Source organism: Myotis nattereri, assembly GCF_964212035.1.
Source record: "Myotis nattereri genome assembly, chromosome: 1".
Classification (NCBI taxonomy): domain Eukaryota; kingdom Metazoa; phylum Chordata; class Mammalia; order Chiroptera; family Vespertilionidae; genus Myotis; species Myotis nattereri.
The window spans coordinates 148277476-148293905 of record NC_138075.1 but is presented as its reverse complement, the minus strand read 5'-3'; the positions used below and the strand labels follow the sequence as shown (position 1 = coordinate 148293905).

At 41.2% G+C, this 16430-nt stretch overlaps 1 protein-coding gene across 1 annotated transcript in view; it reads right to left on the bottom strand.

Annotated features, from left to right (window-relative positions):
- ENPEP (glutamyl aminopeptidase) overlaps positions 1-16002 on the bottom strand; it is a 97858-nt gene extending 81856 nt beyond the window's left edge. Inside the window, exon 1 of the mRNA XM_081093676.1 lies at positions 15157-16002. Within this exon, the coding sequence (XP_080949802.1) occupies positions 15157-15761 (605 nt within the window). The 5' untranslated portion in view covers positions 15762-16002. The remainder of the gene's footprint in view (positions 1-15156) is intronic.
- Positions 16003-16430: the final 428 nt, after the last annotated feature.

Sequence of the window (16430 nt, the reverse complement as noted above, 5' to 3'; positions counted from 1 at the left end):
TCACCACAGAGTTGTGGAACAACAAGTTGATCAGCAGTTCTCAACCTGTGGGTCGCGACCCCTTTGGCGGTCGAACGACCCTTTCACAGGGGTTGCCTAAGACCATCCTGCATATCAGATATTTACATGACGATTCATAACAGTAGCAACATGACAGTTATGAAGTAGCAACGAAAATAATTTTATGGTTGGGCCACAACATGAGGAACTGTATTTAAAGGGCCAGAAGGTTGAGAACCACTGAAGTAGATAATCACAAAACCAACTCCGGGCTTGTCCGGAACTGCCCCTGTGAGAGGGAGCAGCTGTGTTCCCTCACAGAGCAGAGGAGCATGTTCCAGAGTCCCAGCTCCTGTCCCTAACGGCACATTCTTTCTTATTTATGTTACTCCAGGGACGAAACCCAGTTTCATTTCCCTGCAAAGGAAGGCTCTGAGTAATCTGCCAGGTGAAGCAACCTTTGGCCAAGTTTAAAGCCCAGTTTTGAGAAGAGCATTTTTTATGGCTCTAACTTAGCATATGCATATGTAAGCAAAAATCTTTACATTTAATGTTTCCATCACTTCAAAGTGGAAGTACTTTTTCTGAGCAATTGCTCAAAAAAAGAATAAAAAACAATGAATATATAATTGTTATGTGTGGTCATATCAGAGTAAGATAGTATTATTGTATTACTGATGGGAAGAGTAAGCAAAGTAAAAAATATAAAAGAAAGGACAAAAATGTTGGCTTATATTCATTAATAATTTGTGTAAGGGAAATATTTTGTTCTTTGAGATCCTCAGGGATTAAGGAAGGAATATTACAAAGATTACGAAGCTAAATTATTAGATCATTTATTCATCCAACAAATACGCACACACGCGAGCACACACACACACACTGACACACACACTTGCTAGGCATTATTCTATGTGCTGAGAAAATAACAATGAATAAATAAAATAAATACATAGATATACAAATAGATAACTGAATAAGTAAATAAATAAATTAGGAGCATGATGGGAGCTCTATACAAAATTAAACAGGGAGTGACAGAGAATGATTCGGGAAAAGTGGTGAGCAACATTAAATATAGCAGTCAAGGACAATCTCTTAGAGAAGGTGATGGTTTGTTGAAATCTAAATGATGAGGAAAAACCCAGACAGGCGAAGATTAAGGAAAATGTGTGCTAGCAGAGAGTGCACAACCTCTAAGGTGGAAACTTAATGTGGTCGAGAACCTGAAAGGTGCTCAGTGTGGCTGAAGTATAGTGAACCAGGGAGACTGGGAAAGGAGTTTCAAGAGCAGAGACCACAGTAAGGGTCTGAATTTCATTTGGGTTCAAGGGTGTATTTTTTAAAATACATTCTTATTAATTTCAGAGAGGAAGGGAGACCAAGAGAGAGATAGAAACATCAATGATGAGAGAGAATCATTGATTGGCTGCCCCCTGCACACCTCAACTTCCCAGTGTTGAGCCCACAGCCTGGGCATATGCCCTGACTGGGAATCGAAATGACCTTTTGGTTCATAGGTCAAAGCTCAACCACTGACCCATGCTGGCTGGGCAAGGATTATTATATACATTAATTTACTTTAAAAATACTATGTCTTAGCCTTAGCTGGTTTTGCTCAGTGGATAGAGCGTCGGCCTGCAGACTGAAGGGTCCCAGTTTTGATTCTGGTCAAAGGCACGTGCCCCAGTTGCGGGCTCGATCCCCAGTAGGGGAGTGCAAGAGGCAGCCAGTCAATGATGCTCTCTCATCACTGATGTTTCTGTCTCTCTCCCTCTCCCTTCCTCTCTGAAATCAATAAAAATATATTTAAAAAAAATACTATGTCATAGCTCAACATCCATCTATAAGAAATTAAAATATTTTTTAATTTCTTTTAAAAATTTCTCAGGCTATAAAAATGGCTTGATAAAAACTCAGCCAAGAAAACTAACCTATGTAAGAAATACAACCAGAAAAGTGTCTGTCTGGAGAGGCTGTTGACTCAGGAAGGGAACTTTCTGGGACAATTGAAAAAAATAGAAGTGTGGATAACAAAGATCATAATTCATTGAATTGTGCCTATTTGATTTGTGCATTTGATGTATACAAATTTCTCTAAAAATAACTGTAAATCAATATTGAGCTCTAGTAAGTAGTTTTGTGTTGTTGCAGGGTGTGGGTTAGCAATTCAGGAACAACCTTCTCTATATGCTTGCTTGAGCCAATAAAAAAAAGTAATGGAAAGCAGCTTTCTCACTATTGGGGAAGAGAATTCTAAATTTGTAAAGAGGGAAGTTTAGAATATATCCTTGGTGTCCAAATTTAGAATTCTAAATTTGTAAAGGGGGAAGTTTAGAATATATAAATACAGGTTTGGGATAAATTCAATGATTTTTATCTAGATAAAGTAGATAGATATAAAAATACACAGAGACATATGTTTCCTAGCTTTGTCTGCTGAGTAGGACTGGATGCAATGACAAGCATGTAGCAATGAACACAATTACCATATTTTTCCATGTATAAGATGTCCCCATGTATAAGACATCTCCCACTTTTCCAAACCAAAATTAAGAAATCAATATTTTAAATATTTTGCTGGTTTTCCTCTTAAGGCCTTCTTCTTTTTTGGCATCTTAAAGAGTTGTTCTTCCTGTTTTCTCCACTGTCTGATTATATACTCAATGGGAGGAGGTCCAAATTCTCTCTGTAGCTCTATTTCCATACTCTTTTGCATAGCTGATTACATTCAGTTTGAATTTTGCAGAGTAAGACAATTGCTTACCGGTATTTATCTCTCTATTTTTTGACATCTTTATGGGCTCAGAAAGCTCGGGTCCCTGTTGCATCTGCACACTCTCCACCTCCACCTCCACCTCCAATTATGGCATCAGCTAACATCAGTGACAATAAGGCTCATGATTGGAGGAAGCCTGTTTGACAAGGTATGGGCAGCTACGCACCCACTCAGCTCCCTCTTCGGCTGACTTCTGTGTATAAGATGTCCCTCGATTTTCAGTCTAACAATTTTAGAAAAAAAATAGTGTCTTATACACAGAAAAATATGGTAATTCCCAGATGATCATTTTTAAATATCACTCTCCACTCAAAGGAACCAGGACTCCTTAGAGAAATGGCTGATTCCAGTGTGGGGTCAGGAAAAGTCCAAGATAATCCTGGAGCATCTCAGTGTGCCAAAAAGTAAGGAAGTTCTCAAAGAATCATGGGAACAAGTAACAAAGACACAGGAGTCTGCTTGAGGGGACTACCACTAGCCAAATCTGGGAGAATTGGAACATCAGAATAAACGATGGAATTATAACTCATTGAATGAAATAAAAATCCATGAATCCTTACTCTGATAAAAATGAATGAATAACCCTAGCTGGTTTGGCTCAGTGGATACAGTGTTGGGTCGCAGACTGAAGGGTCATGGGTTCAATTCTGATCAAGAGCAAGTACCTCGGTTTTAGGCTCTATGCACTGCCAAGCCCCCTGTCAGGGCGCTTGTGGAAGGCAACCAATCTATGTGTCTCTCTCACATAGATGTTTCTCTCTATCTCTCCCCCTCCCTTTCACCCTCTCTAAAAATTAACCAAAAAACAAAACAGCCCTGACCGGTTTGGCTCAGTGGATAGAGCGTTGGCCTGCGGACTGAAGGGTCCCAGGTTCGATTCTGGTCAAGGGCATGTACCTTGGTTGCGGGCACATCCCCAGTGGGGGGCGTACAGGAGGCAGCTGATCGATGTTTCTCTCTCATCTAGGTTTCTAACTCTCTCTCCCTCTCCCTCCCTCTCTGTAAAAAATCAATAAAATATATTTTAAAATATATATATATATATATCCTAATATATAAACAAAACAAATATATATATATCCTAATATATAAAAAGCCAGGGGCTGTCACGACCAAAACAACCAGACCAATGACCAAACAGCAGGCTGTGTGGGGCGACAAGGCCAGCAGGGGGGTTAGTGAGGGACAACCAAACAACTGAACAGTAGGCTGTGTGCGGCAACCCAGGCCAGCAGGAGGGGCAGTTAGGGTCGACCAGGCCAGCAGAGGGGAAGTGAGGGATGAGCAGGCCTGCAGGCAGGTGAGCAGTTAGGAGCCAGTGGTCCTGGATTGTGAGAGGGATGTCTGACTGCTGGTTTAGGCTCAATCCCTGGGATTGGGCCTAAACCAGCAGTTGGACATCACCTGAGGGGTCCTGGATTGGAAAGGGTGCAGGCTGGGCTGAGGGGACTCCCTCCATTCCCCATGCATGAATTTCATGCACCAGGCCTCTAGTGTATATATATGTATATATATATCAGGTTGTGAAAGACAAAGAAAGACCAAGGGACTGTTCAGTTTAAAAGAGTCTAAAGAGGAATGACACTAAAAGCAATAATGAATCTGGACTGTGAAAAAATAGCTCAAAAGGATATTTTGTGGTTAAATGATGAAGTTTAATTATGACTGTGGATTAGGTAATTATATTATATCAATATTAAATTTCCTGGTTTTGACAACTGCATTGTGGTTGTTGGAGAACATGTACTTAAGAAATATATACTGAACACTGAGGTAAAGGGAAACAGTGTTTCAATATACGAGAGAGAGAGAGAGAGAGAGAGAGAGAGAGAGAGAGAGAGAGAGAGAAAGATATTGAAGGGGGAAAGGGAGAGAGAGGAAATAGGACAAAATGTAAACCATTGGTGAGTCTGGGTAAAGTGTTTCTAGGAGTTCATTGTACTATTTATGTAACTTTTCTGTAAGTTTGAAATTATTTCAAAATAAAAAGTTACTCAAAAAAGTCTCAGCCAAGAACTTATTCTTCAATAAGTAATTACTGATGAGTTTCCGTGGTCATAATTTAACTAGTGCACTGAAATTTCTAACACCGTGCAGATTGCAGCGAATTGCAAATACACCAGGATTAAAGAAACCTGTACCCCTTGCTGGGGTGCTAAGGTTTTCTAGTCAGCTGCACCAAGCTCCAATCCCATGTTTGTCAGCTGCCCCTTTCTTCTGAATTCTTCTGGCTTCTGATTTCTTCCAGAGGCAGAGGAAAAACAAAAGTCACTCTGCAAGGATGTTGCAGCTTAGTCTCACCTCAGAAATAAACCAGCTAACTAATTTTGGGAATGTAAGTTTGTGTGTGTGTGTGTGTGTGTGTGTGTACACGCCTCTGTGTGTGGAAGGTGAGGGTGAGGATGGTGTTGAATTACATGTTCCTAAGTAATAGCCACGGGGTAGGTTTTCAACCACTTTACCAGTCTCAGCTCTATGCCTCGGGGCCCAAGAAAGCGAAGAATTTTCAATCCTTTCCCCATCTATCTTTAAAAGAGGTTGTGCTTGAAAACTCAGAGATCCTGTACTTTAAAAATGAACTGAACAGTGTTGGAAATGTCTCTGTGTGGTGTGTTTGCTGGTCCTGTCAGTGAATGTTAATCACGGCAAACCCAGGCAGCTACAGTAATCTGGACGTACATTGGTGTAGGCCAAGTGACACGAATTACCAAGAAGAGTTACAAAATGTGCCCTGTTATTTCTAAATTGTAGAACCAATATGATTGTTTGGGGGAAATTCTCTTCTAAGAGTAAAACTTCCTAGATTCTAATCAGTCTTTAGCCCCTAATGTGTACTTGCACAAATTACAAAACCTACCATTCTCAGTGCCCTCATCTATGCAAGCTGGTTACCAAAGCACATCAGGCCTCTGTCTAGGGCTGGGAGGAGACAGAGGGCTAGGTCATGTGTAGTGATATTTGAAACTCTCTTAAAATTTGCATAATGGGATAGGATACACCTCATTCTATTTTCTAAAATTCTGGAAAGCTAGCTATGCTTCTTTTCTCTCTCTCTCTCTCTTTCTTTCTTTCCTTCCTTCTCTCTTTTCTTACTTTCTTTTCTTTCTTTCCTTTTTCACATAGCATATGCAACTTTAATCAACCAAAAGAAAAAGTCCCAAATGTATTTGCCACCACTTGGTGGAGACATCAACACTTCATTCACATATCTTACAAAAAAAGGACATTCTAAGATTGACAACACTGTGAATCCAGTATTCAGACCGTGTAGGCTCCACTCGATTGGTTAAGATCCTTCCATCCTGCGCCACACCAGATGCCTAGGCCCCCAAAACAGCTTTGCACAGAGTGCTCCCAAGTAAAGGCTTGTAACCAACCCAAAATCAGGAAGCAGAGTCCCAACCAGGCTGCCATCGTAGGTCCAGGCTTAGGTGAGCCTGATTCTGCTTTATGATGTAGCACCTTCCACACCAACAGACTTCAAAATTCATTCAGACACAAATATCTGTACTGGAACAATTTTTTTTTAATTTGTGTGTAAATACTATAGGAGATATAACAACTTTTTAAAATAACATTTTTCTCATGAACTCCTGTATGACTCAAAAGCTCCAATTTAAATATGCTAAATTCACCTGGCTGGCATGGCTTGGTGTTAACCTATGAACCAGTAAGTCACAGTTCGATTCCTGGTCAGGGCACATGCCTGTGTTGTGGGCTGTGCAGGAGGCAGCCAATCAATGATTCTCTCTCAACATTGATGTTTCTATCTCTCTCCCTCTCCCTTCCTCTCTGAAATCAATTATATATATGTTAAATTCCATCCAAAGTTACTAAAGTTTTGTGTATATATGCAAATTTGAAAAGGAGGCATATGAGAGAGCAGTACAAAACAATTTTAGACTACAACTTCTTTGGGGAGGTTTTATTCAGTGATTAAACTTTCCTTTTTACAATCAGCTGAATTGTGTTGCAAATTAATGCGGAAAGCCAGGCTAATAACACAGTATGTTCAAAAGTGACTGCTGGGTCTGTTCTGAATAATTACCATGCCAGGCAAAGGCGCTGAGGTAAACCACTTTCCAATGGGGCCTTGCTATGCTCTGTTAATAAGCCCCTTTCGAGGCCCAGCATATTAAAAATATAATTCTATGTAACTTATTAACTTATAAAAGGGAAGAACACCCCTCTGACTTCTCTGAGTAAGTCACATCAACGTGACTTTAGAGAAAGCTGAAGAGAGAGGAAGTGATGATGCAATTCACTCTGAATCAACTTTTAAAAATTGAAAAAACAACAACACAGTACTATCCCATAAGTCATCTGGCAGACTATTTCCAAGGAAGACTCTCAGGCTATATTCAGCAATTTGATGACTTAATCCAGCAAAATAAATAGCAAGGTCTAGGGCAGCGATGGCGAACCTTTTGAGCTCGGCGTGTCAGCATTTTGAAAAACCCTAACTTAACTCTGGTGCCATGTCACATATAGAAATTTTTTGATATTTGCAACCATGGTAAAACAAAGACTTATATTTTTGATATTTATTTTATATATTTAAATGCCATTTAACAAAGAAAAATCAACCAAAAAAATGAGTTCGCGTGTCACCTCTGACACGCGTGTCATAGGTTCGCCATCACTGGTGTAGGTAAAAACCTTAAACAAAAGGCTTCTGGAGAAACCAAGATGGCGGCATAGGTAAACACCAGAGATTGCTGCCTGCACAACCACTTCAAAAATACAACTAAAAGACGGAACGGACATCACCCAGAGCCACAGGAAGGCTGGCGGAGTGGAAATTCTATAACTAGAAGGAAAGAGAAAAGCATACCGAGACTCAGAGGAGATGCGGTGTGGTGCGGAAGTAAAATACCAAGGTGTGGAGGTGCATGTGGAGCGGGCTGGTGGCTGAGGGCACGGTTGTCTTTTTCAATCGGGAGGGAGTCTCAGGCTCTGAGTTCCAGTTCTGGGCGAGTCTCTGGGGACCCAGACTCAAACGGGAGAAGCGGGACTATCGGGCATCGGTCAGAACTCAAGGGCAGCTTTCTCTCCGAGGTACTTGCAGCAAATGCTGGGACACTAAGAAGCAGAGCCTCTGAAGGCAGAACTGAGAGCAGCCATAACTGCTCACTCCGCCCGCCCTGTTGGTCCCCTGGGACCCGCCCCGTCCAAGCCTTGAACACAGGCATTTGCTGGATAGCCTCAGGCAGAGGCTAGATTAACACCTCCCTAGAGATCAGGACAGAAGTTCTCCCACTGCAGACACAGCTGATTCTCACAACCCATTGGCCTGGAGGTCAAATCCCCCCCAGTATTACCTACTACAACAAGACTGTGCACAAAGACCACAAGGGGGTGCACCAAGAAAGCATAAAGAATGCGGAGACAAAGAAACAGGCCACAAATGACAGAAATGGAGGAAAGCAAAATGCTGGATAGAGAGTTCAAAACCACACTTTTGAGGTGTTTCAAGAACTGTCTAGAAGCCGCCTATAAATTTAGTAAGGCCCTCGAAAAGACTAGTGAGACCCTCGATGTTGTGATAAAGAACCAACTAGAAATTAAGCATACACTGACTGAAATAAAGAATATTATACAGACTCCCAACAGCAGACCAGAGGAGCACAAGAATCAAGTCAAAGATTTGAAATGAGAAGAAGCAAAAAACACCCAACCGGAAAAGCAAAATGAAAAAAGAATCCGAAAATACGAAGATAGTGTAAGGAGCCTCTGGGACAGCTTCAAGCGTACCAACATCAGAATTATAGGGGTGCCAGAAGAAGAGAGAGAGCAAGATATTGAAAACCTCTTTGAAGAAATAATGACAGAAAACTTCCCCCACCTGGTGAAAGAAATAGACTTACAAGTCCAGGAAGTGCAGAGAACCCCAAACAAAAGGAATCCAAAGAGGACCACACCAAGACACATCATAATTAAAATGCCAAGAGCAAAAGGCAAAGAGAGAATCTTAAAAGCAGCAAGAGAAAGAAACTCAGTTACATACAAAGGCGTACCCATACGACTGTCAGCTGATTTCTCAACAGAAACTTTGCAAGCCAGAAGGGAGTGGCAAGAAATATTCAAAGTGATGAATACCAAGAACCTACAACTAAGATTACTTTATCCAGCAAAGCTATTATTCAGAATTGAAGGTCAGATAAAGAGCTTCACAGATAAGGAAAAGCTAAAGGAGTTCATCACCACCAAACCAATATTATATGAAATGCTGAAAGGTATCCTTTAAGAAGAAGAAGAAGAAGAAAAAGGTAAAGATACAAATTATAAACAACAAATACACATCTATCAACAAGTGAATCTAAAAATCAAGGGAATACATAATCTGATGAACAGAATGAACTGGTGATTATAATAGAATCAGGGACATAGAAAGGAAATGGACTGACTATTCTTGGGGGGGGAAAGGGGTGTGGGTGTGAGGGAAGAGACTGGACAAAAATCGCACACCTATGGATGAGGTCAGGGGGTGGGGAGTAAGGGCGGAGGGTGGGGTGGGAACTGGATGGAGGGGAGTTATGGGGGAAAAAAGAGGAACAAATGTAATAATCTGAACAATAAATATTTAATTAAAAAGAAAATAAACTATAGTTCCAAAAAGAATAAAATAAAAAATAAAATAAAATACTCTGGAGACGCTAAAAAACAACAAAAAACAACAACAACAACAAAACACAAAAGGCTCTGACACAAGTGGGGCAGCCAAGGTTGCTACGTGTCGGTGCAGACTAAAGTGAGTGTTCCACACGTAAGAATGGAAGTTGATCAGTGCAAAACAGCCCATCCCACTTATTCAGATTCCAACATGCTTTTGGTGGTTTGAATGAAACCGTTAATTATTTACCTTTATCTTCCAATTATCTTTCCCTATGTAGCAGACATGCAAGGCCAAGTAAATGTTTCATTGCTCCTAAAATAAATTACTAAGCTTCCTGCAACAAGTAAACAAGACCAAAAAAATCAATTCTTCATTGATAATGGATATACTGATAGCTCGACATAGCGATCTAAGAATATAATAAACTGACATACACATCCACGCATGTGGGAATGTACCAAACACACTGACCTAAGACCATCCCACTGATTTCCTTTTTTACCATATTTCCACTTAACTCCTAAATCTTTATCATAAGCCTTCACCTTGTGCTACAGATTTATTTATCCAAATGCCTCCTAGACATCTTCCTAGATGTCTGATAGGCATTCAACACAACTGACACTGAACTTAAGACCTTCCCTTCTCAGTCTGGTTCTTCTCTTCTAAATAATGTGTGGCTATTACTCAGATCAGGTATATGGGACATCCTAGGCCCATAAGTTTACCTTAACCCTCTGCATAGTCAGTTTGCAAATCCTAATTCCTTTCCTCCAAACTGCCTTCTCCATTGTGTCATCTTCTGTCTATCTTGAAGCCACTGACCTACCTGATCTTCATCTCTTTCCTGGGTCATTGCACTGTCTCCCATATACCCATGTATGGATTTGGCTCTTTCCTTCACCATCCACTTCCAAATGGTGACCAGTTAATTTTTCCTGCATAATGCCTTTCATCCGCTATCCTTCCTTCCCTTTCTCGTGGGTTTTCCAGAGTTATCTCTAGCTAACCTCTTCCTATAAACCTCTCCCACAAACTAATTTTCTCCCCACTCTACTCTTCTAACTTGGTGCCTTTCCTTTTTACTTGCTTTTTACCTTCTCAGTTTGCCTATTAAAATCCCACCATACTGTTAAAGTCAGTGTCAATCCTACCAATGTTCTGAGGACGATCCAGAAAACTCAAACTGGAAACCATCTGTCCTCCTTTTAAATCCTTATAATTTCTATCAATTCCAATCATCTCAGTCCTTAAAGCATAAAGACCGTGTTCCTAAATTTACAAAGAAAATATATACCAATTCCACTTCCCTTCAACAAGATGGGCAGAAAACAAACAAGGAAAGTTTCCGCCCTGATTTGGAAGGTAGAGATGTCATTGGTGGAAGCTGGACTCCTTCATGGGAAAGGGCCGTAGCCATGTGGCCTGGCCCCACTTGTCGCCAGAGGACATTAGGAGTGGAGAAGCCGGTGTGAACTGTTCCCATATATTCATCCCATAATATTGGAGAGTTCAGTGTGTGCCAGACACCCACGGAAGAGTCCAGTCACATAAGGTAGGAAAGCCACACTATGGCAGTCTCTGAAAATTCTTATGGACACTGTCGTAAGAAAGCCTCTGAAAAGTCTCACCATTAAAAAACACACAGGAAATCCTATTGTATTTAATATTATTGCCCAAACTAATTTGGCCACAGTATCCCTCCCCTACTTTTGTCCTGGCAAAATCTATTGCTATCCCATGCAGCTAAAGCTCTGTGCTACACACTTTGGGAAATGCTGTGTAAAATTAGTTTAAATGCCGAGAAAGAAATGCTCAACTTGGGAGAGAAAAAAAATATATTGTTATATACTTGAAGATTAGAGTAGAGGGGACTCTGGGAAAAGAACAACTGAAAAGAGTGTGGGGGTTCGGGTGGTGTGGGCAAGGAAACATTTCAAAAGTTTCAATCCTTTTTAGGTGTTTTTATCTCAGACCTTAAGAGAGTAGTAGGAAAAGTGACTTTTAAATTTTCCACACATTCTCCTCCTAAGCCTCACTAAAAGTCTGCCATCTGGACATAGAGAACTCTAAGCTGGCTGGCCCTTCTTCTACAACTCTCCTTTACCTTAGCATTTTGAGGGAAAGAAGCTACTGAGTTCATTCATGTTTAGTTTGCATTATGGCTGCAACAATAATATCCCAAACTGCTGATACTCAATCCTGGAGTTAAATTTTACATTAAGGCAAAAAAATTCAGAGAATATGATTTTGATTGCATAAAGTGTATTATTACTATAGTGGTGCTTTAGGTGAGCTTCGAATATTACAAAGCTCAGTCTATAATGTGAAAGCATGGTGTTGCTCCAATGAATTCACTCTTGCCGTCCTTATATGGACAGTGATGGGAACCCCCAGAGGCCTGCATTGTCCAAAGGCTTAAAAGAAATGCATTTTTTCTCATATGTCTGAGATATTTCCTAACAAGCCAAACCAAAAGTATTCCATTGAGCCTAAATGAAGTTATTGAGTATGTGCCAGGGCTATTCCAAAGCGTGTATGCAGTGCACAACTGGCAGCATCCTGTGTAATATGAGAGCCTCAAAAGCTACCAATGAAAACAAACTCAGGAAGACCAATCTTCCCTGAGAACCTAGCCGCACAGGCCTTCCTCACCAATCTTGCGACAGCATGGTGTTTGCTGCCCAACAATTAATACAACTGAGTTTCGGAATGTCAGCTCTCACACATATATTTTATGGTAAAATTAACTGGTGCGGTAAAATAATCCAAAAAATCAGAGTAATATATATTTTAGTATACAGTGTATGGTTTTCTTAAATACATTTATATTGATTTCAGAGAGGAAGGGAGAGAAATACCAATGATGAGAATCATTGATCAGCTGCCTCCCGCACGCACCCTACTGGGGATGGAGCCCGCAACCCAGGCATGTGCCCCTGATCAGAACTGAACCCGGGACCTCTCAGTCTGCAGGGCAACTCTCTATCCACAGTGTGTGTCTTTTTAATTTATGAAATATGTAACAGAAATTTATTAATGGAACTTTGTTTCATATTTTTTTGGACTTCCTATAATGTATAGAATTTTTATGAAATATTTTGATGGCTTTAATTGGATGAAATTTCTATTATTTTCACAACCTAGGAAGCAGTTTTAAAGTCTGAGAAATAGTAATTTTAAAGCTTTGACTCAATTTATACTAAAGAATCTTTAGTATCTCTTGAAGGCGGAATAGTATGCCTTTTCCTCCACCAAAGTGCAAACACTTTAAAAAATTATGTTACTGTTAGTGTGGCTCAGAAAAGTAGGTACTTTCATGCATTGTTGGCGGAAATGTAATTTGGGACACACTTTTTGAAAGTTGGTTTGGAGACACACATAAATACATATGTGCATGCACGCGTCATATATAAGTGTGTCATATATTTGTGTGTACTAGTATATATATATGTATCTATACATATGTAGTTTGGACCATTTTCCTAAAGAAATCTTAGAAAATGTTATACATTATTATAGAGATGTTCATTACATTTTTACAGGTGTTTCTAGGTAAAACATAGGAGCAACTTAAATGCTCAGGCTTAATGGAACAACTGAATAAATTATATTCATACAATGAACTACCATGTATCCATTAAATCATATGGAAGAATAGCCAATGACTGTTAAAGTGTTGATATATCCTAAAGGCTATTGCATAATGCTGTGCACAGCATAATAATGCCATGTTTATGTGTCCAGAAAAAAATGCTAAAAGAATATTTGCCTAAATATTAGCAATGACTATACTTGAGCGATGGACTTATAAATGGATTTTTATATTTTCCTATAAAATGTTCCCTGTCTTCCAAGTTTTCTGTGGCAATGTGTATTTACACTATGTTCTTTTATGACTTTTTTATAGTAATAAAATTCTGGAAACAACTCAAATGTGCATCAGGGAATTGGTTTTAAAAAATGGTGCATTCGTGCAGGGGAGTATTGTACCATTTTAAAAATCTGACTCTTAAAAATATTTAAGAATGAATAAGAAGTGCTTATAATAAGTTAAAAAGGTATATAGATGGATTGCCATTTTGATCGCCTAGAAAAATATTAGAATTACATTAACATGTTAATGGGGTTACCAATGAATGGTGGAAGTATTTATTGGTTCTTTTGATTTTCCTTTTTAATAATTTTCTATGCATTCAACATATGTAGTTTTTATAAACAGAAAAATGTAAACAATAAAGAAGTTTGTTTGGTTACTGTTAAGATACACCATCTATAGGAGCATGATGCCTTCACACTGGCATCTCTACCCAATGTATCAGTGTACTACACAGTAAGATAGGGATATTTAAATATTTTATTTTAGTACTTGGGTCTCTCTGACAAACAGAAAGAATTTTGGGCAAAATATTCGCTTTGCCCTATAAGATACTTAGAACAACATGGGAAAGGGATGTACAGTGATCTGGCCCCAGGTTCACATTTCTGAACTGTGATACTATGGTTTCTTACTCATTTACCTGTTCAGAATCTAAGTAGACAAAGGTCAAAGCAATTTCAAGTTCAGTGACACTTCAGGTGTAGCCTTCCTCCTTGATACAAGGGCCACACCCACAGTGTGAAGGTTTTTTAAGATCATTGAGTTTATACCTTTAATACAACTCTAGTGGCAGCCTCTGATTGATTGTCAAGGCAAGTAACATCTTTGTTGGACTCAGGGAATGAAGTTGTGTACACACACACACACCCACACACTTGGAAGACTGTGGGGAAGAAAATGTTTTTATGTCCTTAATTATATATCTTTAATGTTGCGAAAAGCTTATAAGGCATTCCCATGCATATTTCATCATGGGCAATAAGTCCAAAGATGTATCTATGTGCTGCCACTGATGTGTGGACTCAGTATTTATTGAAAGCTTATCTGTAAATGATTCTGGCTAAATGAGATAAAGGACACAGTCCTGCCTTCATTCCTAGATGGAGTCACAAAAGACAACTCCATGAATTTTACATACTCTTTCCATGTCTTTTCTCTAGTAAAATAGTCAAAATTATAATTGACATGTACTGACTTTCACTTAAATTGAGTGTAATAGCATTTTAAAGGTTCCGTTTAAAAATCATCGCCATGGGACCCACGAATATCGCCAGTGAAATTTGCCAAATACATGTATTTCAAAAATCTGAGTTAGTTTCTACTAAATATTAAGGACCGGGCCCTGGCCGGCGTGGCTCAGTGATAGAGCGTCGGCCGGAGAGCAAGGGTCGCGGGTTCGATTCAGGTCAAGAGCAGGTACCTGGGTTTCGGGTTCCCCGCCCCGACTGGGGCCCGTGCAGGAGGCCACTTGTGACTGTGGCGGCTCTCACATCGATGTTTCTCTCTCTTCTCTCCCCCCTCCCTTCCAATTCCTCCAAAATCAATGGAAAAAAATATCCTCCAGTGAGGTTTAACAGAAATAAAATAATAGAAAGGACACGGGTTAGCATATAACAGCTTTCCCAAAGGAACAAAAGCCTTACACTGATTTTTCTTTTTTTTTACACTCTGTGGAGTTCACTCAAAACTTTCAAATGTTATGATTCTGAACAGACCCCAGGGCAAGACTTTGCGCCTCCCAGAAAAACAGGCAGCGCGGACGCCAAGGATACACAGCGGACCAACGAACGAATGAAAAGGTGGAAAGCGAAAAAGAAAGAAAAAAGAAACGGAAAGCAAGCATGTGAAATGAGGGGACCGAGAGCAAAAATTAATATTTACTTGATCTGCCCGTTCTCCACGTAGGTCGTCCTGTAGAAGCCCACGAGCGAGCCGTTCAGCTGGCCGGCGAACTCCAGCGTCAGGCGGTAGAAGCCGTCGCGGGTCGGGGCCAGCTCCGTGTCGGCCTCCACCACCACGTACTCCTGCGGTCGGTACTCGAAGCAGCGCTGCACCCGCACGGCCGCCCCCGAGGGCCCGCGCAGCACGGGCAGCCGGCTGATCTTGGTCTCGCGGAGGTGCAGCCACAGGTGCCGGGTGGGCGCGCTCACGTTGATGGCGATGGTCACGGTGCCCGTGTACGTGTCCTGCTCCAGCACCGGCTTCACCTCCAGGTCGTAGTGCACCGGGCTGATGGAGTCCGGGAGCCTGAAGTTCTTCCAGCCCCCGCTCTCATCCTCGCTGGCGGGGCAGACCCCCTGGTCCTGGGGAGGGCCCGAGGTGGGAGGCCCCTGGGTGGGGGCGCTTTCCGCGGGGTCACACGACCTAGTCAAGCCAACAGCGAGTCCGACGATCAAGCCGACGCCCACCACCACCGCGCAGATGATGGCCACATGTTTCCCTCTAATGCAGTATCTCTTGGAGTCGTCTCCCTCCGCAAAGTTCATCGTTGTTTCCCAAGACAAAGGCTGCTCCCGAAAGGATGTTAATACTAACTGGCGGACGTCAGCAGACTTCCTTTTTTAAAAAAAAAAAAAAATGGGGGGAATGCCCTGGTTTGGGCAGCCTGTTTTCACTTTCCCCACACCTCTCTCTGGCTTCTCTCCCTGCACGTTTCCGCCAGCCACTCAAGGATGAATGCGGAGGAGGGACGGGGTGGGAGAGGAGCTGAGCGGGAGGGAGAGGACTGACGATAAATTGTCCCCGCTGCCTTATAAACAGCGCACCCCCACCCCACCCCTCGGGCGCTGGAGGGAGTTAAATATAAAACAGGACTTAGCTTATCAGGCAGCAGGAGGATGGTCCTTTGCCAAAGCTCTGTCAGCAGCTTTCTGGAGAACATTTGGGAAAGGGGTGTGCTGGCCATAGAAAAACTCAACCTTTGTCACCGGGTCTCTGCCTTCTTCCTGCTGTGCTCACGGTCTCTCTCTTCACCAAAGGGCTTCTTGAATTTCAGCTGTTTTATCAGGTAGCTTGCCAAAGAAGCCAAGTGTTTTCATTCTTTTCCTCATGTAATGTAAACATTCAGGTCCTGTCTTTTGCCAAAATTCATGTCCTGGAATCGGATGTTCAGAGCGATGCATAGATTCAAGGACCACTTGGGGACTCAAGTGAGT